Source organism: Mastigoproctus giganteus, chromosome 4 (genome assembly GCF_048544385.1).
Source record: "Mastigoproctus giganteus isolate SK-2022 chromosome 4, ASM4854438v1, whole genome shotgun sequence".
Taxonomy (NCBI): domain Eukaryota; kingdom Metazoa; phylum Arthropoda; class Arachnida; order Uropygi; family Thelyphonidae; genus Mastigoproctus; species Mastigoproctus giganteus.
The window spans coordinates 212,994,104-213,008,069 of record NC_143578.1 but is presented as its reverse complement, the minus strand read 5'-3'; the positions used below and the strand labels follow the sequence as shown (position 1 = coordinate 213,008,069).

General features: G+C 37.1%; 1 protein-coding gene across 1 annotated transcript in view; it reads left to right on the top strand.

The window, feature by feature from the left end:
• Window positions 1–13,966, top strand: part of LOC150087390 (uncharacterized) — a 208,233-nt gene that overhangs the window by 131,252 nt on the left and 63,015 nt on the right. Inside the window, exon 11 of the mRNA XM_090372039.1 lies at window positions 13,240–13,351. Coding sequence (XP_090228165.1) covers window positions 13,240–13,351 — 112 coding nt within the window. The remainder of the gene's footprint in view (window positions 1–13,239; window positions 13,352–13,966) is intronic.

The following is a 13,966-nucleotide window of genomic DNA, read 5'->3' as shown; positions in this document are numbered from 1 at the left end:
CGGGTTGACAGAAAAGACAGAGCCGGAGGCTAACCCGTGTATATATGTGTAGAAACGCTAGCGGTGCCTAGCGTTAGACGAATTTTGGTGTCTGTATATTATGTAATTTACGTATGCGGTGGAGCTAGCGTTTCTACACATATATACACGGGTTAGCCTCCGGCTCTGTCTTTTCTGTCAACCCGTCCAGTAGCGGTAAGTTCTTGTCATTCGGACACTCCCTTCCTTTGTCTTCACTTTTTTAGCGGGCTGCTTACTTCTGTAAGGTCATCCATGTTCTGTATGTTATACTTCAGTGGCACATAATAGTTTTGCATAACTTGTATTTTATTTTATTTATTTATTCAAAATTTGTATTCTAAATTATTTTTAGTTTTTACCACGTGGCTGCTTACACGTGCTTTTTGACATACAGAACATGTCAGAAACAGAAGTAAGAGTATTTGTGTTCTTTTTCATAATTTGGGTGGATGACCTCTGAAGAAGACAAAAAAATTATGAAAGATACTGCAATACTATTTCTACCTTGGTCGTTCTTTTCAAAATTTGCATCTTGATTTTTCACAAATTCGCACTTTGTTTCTTTCTGTTTATAACGTTACACTTCTTTTCTTCCCCCCTTTAATCAACGTATCGCTCCCAGGGTACACGGTATTTTCATTATTAGCACTAGTTAAATTATAGATATATTCCTACTACATTCTACACATAACAATAAAAATAATTTTATATATACATTATGGTTGTAGGGTACCTTTGCTCTTGCAGTGTCCCTGATCCATAATTCATATTATCGCTATTCAAATCCAATTTCTCTACTTAATTTTAATTTTATTATTCGTAATTATATATATATATATATTATTTTTATTTATTTTTTTTTTTTATGAAAACCCCAAACACGAAAGGTATCAAAACCTATAGTACTTAGTACCGTGCATGGGTTGAAGAAGTATGGGGGAGGGGGATGCCGGAAACTTTGCTCTAGAGACTAAACATGGGCTTCACCACTTCAAGCCTCCAATAAGCAAAGTGGTGGTATTTCACCGGTTGATGAAAGTCATCTACCACCTATTGTCATATATATATATAAATAACAGCTTTAAAAAATAAATGACATTTAGTTGAGGCCAGACCAGATAGGACTGAATATCTCAAACTGTTTTAAACACCTGACTAAAGAATGCTATACAAGCTGAAACAGTCTTAGCTGATTTACTTTATAATCTTAAAACAATTTTATGTATACAGTATAACACTTTTAAAGATGTGTTCCCTGAGAGATATTTTTTGCACTCATGCTCTTTCATGTGAATACTAAATTTTAATAAAATTTACTTAGTTATTATTAACTATATGGTGCAAGGAAGCCTGAGGCTTATGCTGCACCAGCCAAAAAAAAAATCCCACATTACTCAGAGAGAGAGTCAGAAGTAGAAGGGAATGAGCAAGAAAGAGAAGAATGATGATATCCAGCTCAGGACTCTGGATTTGCCAAGTCCTTACTCACCAGATGTGAGCCCCCGGGGCAATATGTTATTCATTAAAATTATAAGTAGATAGAACTTTATCTCCTTGTGTGTCTGTGAAATACTTTGATGGTTTTATGTAATCCATCATGAAAATTTGTACCGACTTAATCAAAATTTTCCCAGAGACAAATTGCTTTTATATCAAGGCCTTTGAGAAAATTTGGAAAAATTAATATTTTTCCATTCCTGCTCTAATGGAAGAAATTTACACCCTTTCATTAGCAGACTACAGTAATCACATGGTTTACAAACACAATACATTCTTAAAAAGTAGTTTGTAAATTGGGAGTGATTTTCCCATAAGCTTAGTGGTATAAGAAAGAATGTGTTCCAATAAAAGTTAATTCTTAAAAATAAGATTTATGAAAGATATATATGCCCTAACAACAACATTTAAAATGTTTTTAATAAAAAAAATAAATTATTATAGCATTGCTGATCAGTATAAGAACTATGGAGGTGGGTATAGAGAACAGTTATTACTGTATAATTTCAATATGAATGAACAATTGCAGAAGTAATATTTTATAGCTCATGTGTGGAATTGTTTAACCTCCTGCCACCTTCTACAAGTCAAAACCAAAATGGGACTAACCTAATGGAAAGTACACATCATATCCAGCTGTAAAAATATTATCAATTTGTTTATCACTGAATATTGAAATAACTGAAATTTTGTGATAGCTGAGAAAAAAAATGGAAGTAAAACTATGGGAGCTAAAAGTAAATAAGGCAGCCAGTACTATGAAGTCTAATCAATTATATTAAGAGAAGCAGCAAAAGAGGTAAGTAAACCTTTATCCATAATTATGAGAGCATCCTTGGATTGTGGAGAGGTGTGAATTGCAGATATAAAATACACTGATGTACAAATTGGAGCAATGTGGCAAGTTACTTGCTATGTATAAAGGAATAGTTGAGTGGGAGAAGACAGGATGGTTGTTAACAGGCACTGCTCTTTGTGGACTAATGTTATTAGTGGAGTCTCACAGGGTTCATTGTTACCCTGTCACCCATTGTTATTTTCAATATTTATTAATGATATTCAGGGAGGTATGTCGGGCGTAATGTCCAAGTTTGCAGATAATACAAAGGTTGGTAGGGTAGTTAATGACAGTAATTGGGGTGAGATATTGCAACAAGATCTAGGAAAATTAAGTTAATGGGCTGAGAAATGGCAGATGAAGTTTGAGGTTAACTCGGCAAGAGATGCAATAAAAGAGTATATTAATGAACTAATGAATCAGTGGAATGGTAATTACAAACAGCTGCCTCTGGAGGGGAATGTGTGGCTACAGATAAGAGATGGTTGCATGGGAGAAAATAAAGAGTGCTTATCAGTGGTCACTGCTGTTATTAGTGGAGGTCTCATGTTTCAGTGCTTGGTCCATTGTTGTTTTCAATATTTATTAATGATATTGATGAAGACATAAGACTTAATCTGATAAGTTTGCAGATGATACAAAGACTGGCAGTGTGGTTAATGTCAGTAATCAGTCTGCTACTGCAACAAGAAAAAAAAAATTAGACAATATTAATTAGGGATTAAGATGGGCTGAGAAGTGGCAACTGAATTTTAACATTGACAAATGCAAGGCGCTGCATATGGGTAGCAGTAATGCCAGAATAACATACAAACTGTGTGTAACAGGATAACATACAAACTCTGATGGTGGAGAATGAAAAGACATGAGGTTATGTGCAGTCAAGAGACGAAGTTCCCCAAGCAGTGCAGATGGGCTGCTAGGACAGCTCATAGGGTTTTGTGAGTTACATACAGAATTTTTCCATCAGGGAAAAAGGGGTGATTATCTTGTATAAGGCAGTGTTTAGGCTACATCTTGAGTACTGCATAGAGGTCTGATAGCTTCATTATAGGAAGAATATGGATCTGAAGGGCAGATTAGTGAGGATGGGGAGAACAAAAGAGTACTGCTGTTACCAAGAGCTTAAGTCTGCAAATTGCAGCATCTAAAGACTAGAGAAGGCTTTGAATGGATCAAGTAAGCTAAATGCTGATGGCATCCATCCTTTTTTGTTGCTCAGACAACACATGATGGGGAGAAGGCATGAATTTAAATTGAGAAAAATGGTTGTCGGACAGATGTGTGGAAATAAGCCTTCTGCCAGTGGGTAGTGAATTTTTGGCATAACCTTACATCTGGTGTTGTGGATTTGGGTAGTTTAAATAAATCTGAGGAAGAACTAGATAAATTATTAGAAGGGATGGACAGGTGATGTGGGCAGTTCCCCCCCCCAATGCTGTATTAAGCATCCTTGCTTACATTTGCCATTACTAGTACTAAAGTACAGCACATTTCTGCTTGTGCAATTTATTATTATTCTTTTTTTGTCTATCTACCTGAGTGGCAATTGTAAATAAATCCACTAGGACATATGCAGCAGCTAGCTACTATCTCCTTACTCTTTAATTTTTACAAGCTAAATGAAATAAATTTTCTTTCCAGATATGCCTTTAATAAGCCAGGTAAGTGACTTCTTGAAACATTACCAAAATGTTTAGATGTTTTATATTGAGGCGTTTTCAATTAACTTTATAATATTTTCCATAAAACTACTTAATTTTTGCACTTGATAACTTGGAATCACTTACTTTACTTCACATCCATCAATAATCACAACGGTCCTCTTTCAACTAGTGCAACCTTGATATAATGTGGGTGTCTGATTAGCATTAGTAGAGGCATATGATGCAAGAAAGCAAGCTTATGCAGCATCAACCAAAAAAAAAAAAAAAAAAAAAAACCACTCCCATTTCATCCCTCCGTTTGTTTGAAATACCTGTCCAGCTGAGCCTTAAATTTATTTAGGCTATCAACTTCCACAATAAGGGATGGAAGTCTGTTCTGCCAACCAACTACCTGCTGGCTTAAGGCAAATTTCCACACATTTGTCTTTCCTCAATTTAAATTTATGCCCTCTCAGGTGATTATTCTGAGCAAGAGGAAGAATCCCATCGGCATTGAGCATGCTCAAACCATTCAAGGCTTTATACACCTCTATCAGATCACCTCACCGGTGCCTAGTCTCCAGGCACTGTAATTTACAAAACTTAAGCCTTTCTTCGTAAGAGCAACCCTTTGTTCAATTCACTAATACTGTTGCCCTTCTCTGTACTTGTTCCAGCAGCTCTACATCCTTCTTGAAATGAGGCCTTCAGACCTGTATACAGTACTCAAGGTGTGGCCTGACCATTGCCTTATACAAGAGAATAATCACTTCCTTATCCCTGCTAGAAAAATTCCTGTATATCATTGACAAGACACCATGAGCTACTCTTGCAGCCCATCTGCACTGCTCAGAAAACCGCATATCTGCTTGCACAATTACTCCCAGATCCTTTTATTCTTTACCACTGTCAGTGTAGTACCACAGAGTTGATACATTGCTCTGGGGTTACTGTTTCCCATATGTAGTACTTAACATTTGTCAATGTTAAACTTCATTTGCCACCTCTCAGTGCATCCACTCAACCTTTCTAGATCCTGTTGCAGCAGCATACTGTCAGTAGTGTCCTTAACAACCCTGCCAACCTTTGTATTGTCTGAAAACTTGGACATTAAGCTTGATATATCATCATCAATATCATTTATAAATAACAGAAAACAACAATGGACCCAACACTGAACCCTGAGGGTTCCCACTAATGACATTAGTCCATGATGAGCAGTGTCCATTGATTACCACTCTATTTCTTCTCCCCCTCAACCATCCCTTTATCCATAGCAGAAATTTGCCTCAAATGCCACACTGCTCCAATTTGTGCAGCAGTCCTCCATGTGCAACAGTATCCAAAGCCCTTCTAAGATCCAAAGATATAATATCAAAGTTATTCCCTGCATCCAGTTCTTTTGTGACTGCATCATAGTATCCAGTCAGGTTGGTCAGGCAAGACTTTCCCTTAACAAAACCGTGCTGTGTCCGAGCTATAACTGAAGTCTTGTCTAGATGATCCTCCAGTGCTTCTTTAACCAGTGCCTCCATTAATTTTCTTGGAACAGAAGTTTAAACTGACAGGTCTGTAATCACTTGTGTTGCCCTTTGATCTTCCTTTGTGAATTGGGGTCATATTTTCACATCTCCAGTCTATGGGTGCCTCCCCTGAGTCCAAAGAAGCTCTCATAATTATGGCTAAGAGTTTGCTTACTTCCTTTGCTGACTCCTTTAATATAACTGGAGAGATCTCATCCATCCCAGGAGCCTTTTTTATGTTTATTCTCAACAATTTCTCCTCCACTTTCCTCTCAGTTATTACAAAATCATCTAGCTCACTGCCAGAGTTTACTTCACCTCTGGCATTCACCTTCTTGAATAACTTTTCATGTGTGAATGTAGATGCAAAATACTTGTTTAGTGTGTTAGCCACCTGAGCAGGATCATCAACAGTTGAACCATCAATATCCATTGGACCAATCTGATTCATCCCTTTCCATCTAGAGTTTACATAGGTAAAGAACTCTTTTCTGTTTTTCTTTGCATCCTTTGCCAAAGATTTCTCATAATCTGCCTTTGCCTGCCTAATCTCCTTTGTGACTTGGTTACTGACCAGCTTATATCTGTCAAAGGCTTTCATGTCACCTATTAATTTATATGTATCCCATGCATTTTTCTTCCCTGCCATGTCTCATTAGTTCATCTGACATCCATTTAGGCCTAAACCTTGAACAATATTTCTTAGTTGGTATGTAAAGCCTAGTAGCTTCCAAGATAAATTCTTTAAATGCTTCCCATTTTGAATTTACTGTTGGTAACATCATCAGTTAGTCCCACAGGCGCCTCTGTAGCCAGGTGGGAAGGAGCAGCAGTGCATAGCACACGCTTCTTGATTAGACAGGGGTTCGAGCCTGTCACCACCAAATATGGAGGATGCGGAAAGGTCAGGGAATGACCACCGCATATTCCCGGAGCAATATGGACTTAGTTGCTAATGCTCCTAATAACCAAACAAACAAACAGTTGGTCCCACTGTATAGAATTTAAATGCTGTCTGAGACCATCGTAGTTGCCTTTACGAAAGCAAAAACCCTTCCCTTTACCCCTGATGGTAATTACCTCTTCGAATAAATCCCGCTTCAGCACACTGTGATCACTGCCACCTAGTGGTTCCTTTATCGGCAGATTCTTAATGCATGAAAAATCACTACTGATAATCATATCAAGAGTATTACTCCCTCTAGTTGCCTCCTGAACATTCTGATGTAGAAAACAGTCATCCAATAAATTCACAAAAGTCTTGCTAGTGTGTGAGTGACCAACCCACAAATTCCGGTCAATATCTGGGAAATTAAAATCCCCCATTATAAGACTCTCTGATTTACTGGCCAACTCTATTTCCCTGTATAGTTTCTTATTATACTCATCATCATTAGGCCTATAGCACACTCCTACTCTCAATTTTGATCTCCCAGTGCTTATGTCACACCAAACTGACTCGACACTACACCATCCAGCGATGTCAACTGGCTTCACTTCCTTGGATTTTGTGTTTCTTAACTAACAGCATAACCCCTCCTTCCTTGCTATCCTATCTATCCTTTCTATACACATTGTACTCCCCAAATTCCAGTTCTGCATTCCTTATATCTGTGTGACACCACGTCTCTTATATCCCAATAATATTTGCCTTTGATGTTTTGAGCAATACCTCAAATTCATCAAATTTATTTACCAAATTCCTAGCATTGGTGTACACACAAGTATACCTGCACCTGTTCCTATTCTTAGCTACCCTAACACAACCCATGTGTTTACTTGTACCGCATTGACTCCTAGCAGTCTCTGAAATACCCTGCATCTTATTTTCCAGGCTTCTTCTCATTCCAATAGAAGTAGTGCAAGAATCATTTTCACCTCTGTCAGTGGCTACTGTTAATCTGTTAGTCCTTGTATCCCCCCCCCTAAGCTAGCAGTTTTCTGACCATCCTAACACTGCCTTGATAGCATCAGCAAATATTCTTGGACCCTTTCTATTTAAGTGTATCCCATCTCTGTAGAAGCAGTCTCTCCTGTTAACAAGTACAGACTGGGCTAAAAAAATACATGCTTTCATTGTTTCGACATTTGCTTAGTTTTGAGATCATAGTGATGGATCCAAGTTTCATCCTTGGTGACGTCTCGTGGAAAAATCTTCTCTTGCTTTAACTGGCAAATCAACATTTCATGGGCATATTGTTCCCATTTTCTGGTAAGCGGTCAGAAGTCTGGGAACCCATCTAGCAGACACTTAACTCAGATACAACCATTGATTGATGATGTTCTTCACACACACCATACAGTGCCTCCATAGCCAGGTGGGCAGAAGCAGCAGTGCGTAGCACATGCTTCTTGATTAGACCGGGTTTTGAGCCCGTGCCCACCAAATACGGAGGATGCAGAAAGGTCAGGGAAATGACCACCGCATATCCCCAGAGCAATATGGCCTTAGTTGCTAATGCTCCTAAAGACCAAATAACAAACAAACAAACACACCCTACACTAATTTGGAGCTCTGCAGCTAGTTCTTTGATGCGAATATACTGATCTTCCAGGATTAATGCCTCAATTTCTGCAACACTGCTATTACAGCAGTGCTGGGCATCCTGGGATTTTTTCTTCATGCACTGAGGTTCTTCAACATTTGAATTGTTTATACCAATTTGTAATAACACTGTAACTTGGCAGCCTTCTCCATAAATAGTGACCATTTATTCATGGATTGTTTTGGGCGTTTACCCTCGCAGAAAGAGGAAACAAATCACTGATCAGTATTCCACTTTATCCATTGTGATACTTCACTTCTTTCAGTGCTGCAAAAAAAAAAAATAAATAAATAATTGTCAGAATGACACCAAAATTTGTGTTCTTATAGAAATATTAAGGTATTAAACAAAAAAAATTATCTTTCTGTTGCAACTACTTCTGGGTGAATACAAGTCTCTTTTGAACCTCTCCCTCCTTATATGCATGAATAGAGTATAATGAGGCTAATAGTGCGACCTAAGCAAGTGTTCAATTGTCACAAGATACCAGTGCAATTATCACAAATTCTGTTCTTGTGCAAGGACAGAATTTGTGATAATTGCACTGAATGGGTAGAATGTACTGAAAATGGTCCAACAACCATAAAACATCCAGCCAACAGCAGTTTTGTGGCTGGAGACAATTTATTGATTGATGGAAGCTGAAAAGAATTGTGTAATCTAAATGGATAGATCACAATTGATCAGATAACAGCACACTACCACAGTCATATGTGGAAGAAACACACAAAGCATTGGACCCTGTCACAGGCCTGGGTATAGCAGCAGATGACCTCACCATGTTCCACTGTTATCAACTAAAAACGAGCAGTTATGAGTACAGGAACACTAATACTAGACCTCTGAGAAGTGGAAAAAGGTCACCTGATTATGAATCCCAATTCCAGTTGTTCCATACAGTTAGCAGGTCAAAGATGCAATTATAGTAGCATGAATCAATGGTCTGTCATGCCAGCTGTCAACACTGTAGGCTGCTGGTGGATGTAATTTTTTTTTTTTTTTGTTCTACACCATTTTGTTATAACCATTAGGTCACAGGAGTTTACAGTTAATTATTTTGATAATGAATATGATCATCAACCATATTTAGCAGTCATATGGGCTTGAACCACAGTTCACTCAAATGTGTGTGCATTACTCTCTTGAGCTTGTTCCATAGCACAAGTTAAGTCTCTTGATGTTGAATTAACATCTGAATGCTGTAGCTTACTTGAATATTGCTACCAATCAGGTATATCTTTCATGTTCACAGGTTTATGCATTTAGTACTAGTTACTTCCAGCAGGATAATGCAGGACAGTGATTGAACAGGCCAATACTTCATTGGCCTGCACTACACTCCAGTTTGAAGCAACTGCCAGACAAAATCAAGTCTATATAGGTGGGTCAGCTTTTCTATAGAATGTTTTTGTCTGTGCCCTCCCTCAGGCCCAGGTGCCAAGTGTTTTTGTCAGATAGTTGGTCAGATTTGATTATCATTGTGCTGATTTGGTCTAGTGATAAGTGCGGTTCTTTTGGATCCCTGTCTAGCAAACTACTTGAAGAAGCTCCTCCTCCAAGTGGTCTGGGCTGGGCAGCTGGGGTGATTGTCCCCCAGCTGGCAGATCGAGCTTATTTAGGCTTTCGTTTGAAATTACGTGTGCTAAATTCTTTGTCTAGATTATATTATTGGCTGATAATGATGCCAAAAGCTAAAAAGAAAGTTCCAGTGCCTCTTGTTGAAGAACTTGAGGCAATTTTGGAAGAAGAGATTGAGGTAGAGATTCCGAAGGAATCACCTCAAAGAACTCCTGTCAAGGCGAGTCCTAGATGGAAGTTTCGAGAGAAGGAGTCCCAGACTGATCAGGATATAGACCTTTCTTCTGAACTGATTGGATTGGAAGAATTGAGTATGCTGAGAAGCAAACTGAGGCTCCTTATTGCAATTGTTCCGGAAGCAACTGTCCAAGATATTGATATAGTTATGAGTTACTGGGATAAGATGGCAGATGTGGTACATACCTTGATGTTTGGGAATCAGATATTAAAGGCAAAGTTAGAAACTTTTAGACAAGAAAAAGTATCTAGTCAAAAAACGTATGCAGAAGTCGTTGATTCCCAGAAGGTACAGTCCAAGAATAATACTATTATATTGAAGGCGAAATCGGATAAATACCTGACAAGTGATCAAGTTAAGACTGAGCTAATGGGCCAAGTTGCCCCTGTTTTAACAGATGTGAAGATCGTGTCGGTTTGTCCGATAAGAGATAAGTGAGTAATTATCGAGGCGGCATCGGAATCTGATGTTAACAAGATCAAAAACTGTCCAGAAGTTCAGAATCTCGAGTTGGAGGTTGAAAAGACCCTTCGATGATTGCCGAGATTTGTGATTTTTGACGTAGACCCAGAGGTCAGTCAAGATATTTTAAAGAATGAACTTTGGGGAAAGAACTTGGCTGATGAGCGTGTTAGCAAAGATCAAGTACTTTCAGAAATAAAAGTTTTGGCTAGGAACAAAGCAAGAAACTCTACAGGATATAATTTCATGGTGGAAGTTTCCCCACGTATAAGAAGACAATTGGTAAATTGTTCTAGAGTGTTCTTGAAGTGGAGTTCGCATCAAGTCCGTGAACTGTGGAATCCGACGCAATGTTTCAAATGTATGGCGTATGGCCATGTGGCCCGGCACTGTAAAGCAGACGAGTTCTGCGGTCAGTGTGCTGGGAGAGGCCATACATTTAAGTCTTGCAGTAAGCATGCGGATACACCGCAGTGTGTTAATTGTCTGAAAAGGAAATTGCCCTCTGCACATGCCGCAAATGATCGGGCGTGTCCTGATTATCTGCGTGCTGTCGACATTTTAAAACGTCGAACTGAAATGTAATGCAAGCAGCAAGAGATCTTTTCGTAAAGACGGATGTGTGGCTTCTCCCGGTGGTGACCGGGGGTCGTCAGTTATAGTTGACGCTGAAGTTGTGGTACACAGGGATCGGACTCATGTGACGTTATATAAGAATGGTGGAGTTATTTTGAGCTGTATGTTTATAAAGTATTAGATCAATTTTATTATTATTATTTGTTTTACGGATTGTCAAATATGGTTTCCTAGATAGGGCAACCTACCTCCTCGTGGTGGGGACGGTAACTTGTGGTGGGGGCGGAGACGCGTCCCCACCGTGAGGCTAAAGGTTGTTCTATCTTGTTTTAGATCTGTTTAGTCAAATTAGACTATTGTAATTGTTAATTAAAAATGACCAATGTTAAGGTTGTAACAAATGTAACAATTATGATGTAAGTGGCAGATGAGCTGCGGCTCAGGGGGCCCTTAGGTGTAGTTTGATTAAATGGAATGTGCCCTCCCTCACAACTTGAGGGATAAATCTGATGCCACTCACCTTTATTGTGTGTGCGTGCATGCACGCGTAATACATAGATCATGCTATGACAGCTTTATTTGTTGATAGTTTGTACACCAGCAAAATTACACAAACTTTACACAGCATTTAAAATGTCTTTTTTGAAAAAAAAAATGTAAGAAGAAATTTGAAATAAAGGCAACTATATAGTAATAATTATTTTAACATTTTTTTATTTAATTAAATATATAATTTTTAAATTTAATTCAAACTTTTTCAGCAATTTTTTTTTTAGTAAAGTTAAGTATTCTGAAAACAGTTACATGAGTAAATGTGTGATGTACTTCATACATTAAGTGATAATTCGGATTTTTTTTAAAAACCATACTTCTCTGATTCTAACAGAATGGGCTGAAATAATGATTGATGCTATAGGAACACAAAAAAAAAAAAAAAAAAAAAAATTCACAAGCCAAAATATCTACTGCAGTGGAATCTCTACTGATGATATCATTGATGCAAATTAAGCTAAAAGGAATGTCAGTGCCACACAGTTATGTGGAGAAATAGATGTCTTTTAGCTTAATGCATCCTCTAGATAAGGAAATTTTCTGTTTATTTATATGAAGTGATCATTAAGTGGTCTTCTTATATTACTCCAATGTAACTATAACATGTAACTTTATAATGTGGCTACAACCACATTATAAAGATATTAAATTTTTTGAAACATTCCTTTCAGAATACAAAACTCTATTTGTTTATTAAATTAATCCATTCTTAAGAATCTACATTACTTACCCAAAAGGAGCTTCTTTACTTTTATAAAGAAACTTTTGTTCCAAATATAAATACGTTAAATGTAATAAGAATATCTATATAATAATTGGATAGGTGTTTCTCCACTAAATGTCTATTTTTGTCTATTATTATAAATGTCTGTTATTCTGATTTACTGGGAGGCACTTTTTGTTATTATTATACTTGTTTTAACAGTAGCTAGATCATCAGATGAGGTACTAATTTGGTTTAATGTGACTTTTTTTATTTAAGTGATAAATGCCTTGTATATTTTTTAGTAAGCCATTCTTAAGTAATTACATAAATTAAATTTTATTTTTAGAGAAAAAAAACCATACTGCCATATAAAAAATCTCTAATTTGAAACAGCTTGCAACTAGAATTGCAACAAGATGATAAAAAAAATGACACTTGAGACTGTCACAGGGCAGTTAAGCACCTTACTTTACCCCAATTTGAGGATAGTGTACATGGATGTAAATTCTCACATTGTGAGAGAGCCTTTATGCTTAGATAAAGTGTGCAGCCCACTTCATAACTGTGACACTAGTATGTCAGCTGCCAAAAACAGTTGTAATGAAGCTAAGCTCTTATGGCCACCTTGAAGAAATCCATCAGAATATAAAAATTATTATTTTATTATTAAAACAAATTAGTTCCATGTAATTTAGATATTTATAATTCTATTCTGATTCCTGAATTTAAGTATAGTTTGGCAGCATAAGAATCCTTGTCCTTTTTTTGGACAAAGGGGTTTAGCGGATAATCTTCAATGTGCAGTATCCAGGCTGTTGATGCCAGAAAAATATCATGGTATGCAAAAGTAAGCCAAATAACAAACTTTTCTTTGCCTTAAGCTTAATAAAAAAGAAAAGAAAAAAAAAGAAAACTTATTCAGTGAAACTGCTACCCAACTTGAGCTATCTCAGGCTTTAAACTATTGAACACAATTTTTCATCAAGCATCATTGAATTTGATAGCCAGCTAAAAATCTAATAACTATCTCTTTTTCATTTTTCTCTCTAATTCTAGTAAAAGAAATGGACTGCCACATACAAAGACAAGAAGCCGGATTACCCCCAGCACCAGCTCCACCACCACCTCCACCTCCACCACCTCCTCCACCTGCATTTAATCCCATTAGGTATATTTTTAGTAATAAAACAGTAACTTTGTTTAAATTCTGAGTAACTAAACTTACAAAGTTTATGAAATTTTTCAAAACAAAGGTCTTGTAGAGCAGAATATAGGTTATGCCAATGTCTTTATCTGCATTAATAAAATGAAAAGTAACCAGTCCACTGGCCACATTCTTACTTTTCAATGTTAGATTAACAACAGTTTGACATAATTTTCTGCTCACACATCTGTTGCAACTTCATCCTTTTTGGGGGGAGGAATTTCTAACAGGCACCATGTTGCATTTCTGGTATATCTCTTTCTGAGAGTTACAATAAGCACAATATGGAACAGAACATCACATCATACTGTTCTTATTCCATTTGGATTGTTGTTGTTTTTTTAAGCTACATGGAAGTGTACTATTAAAATCTTAATTGGTTTTTTTAGGATTGGAATTTTCTTTATTTTTCTTTTATTATTTAAGATTGAAGACACTGGTAAAGGTGTTCTGTTCATTAAAAAAGTTATCTTTTCATTAATTCCTGGAAGTGCAATTCTCGCAAATGTTCAGCAATAAAATATGGATATTTGCCTACTCCCCACCCCCCTTTTACTGTGGGGGGGTTGAAAAGTTTTC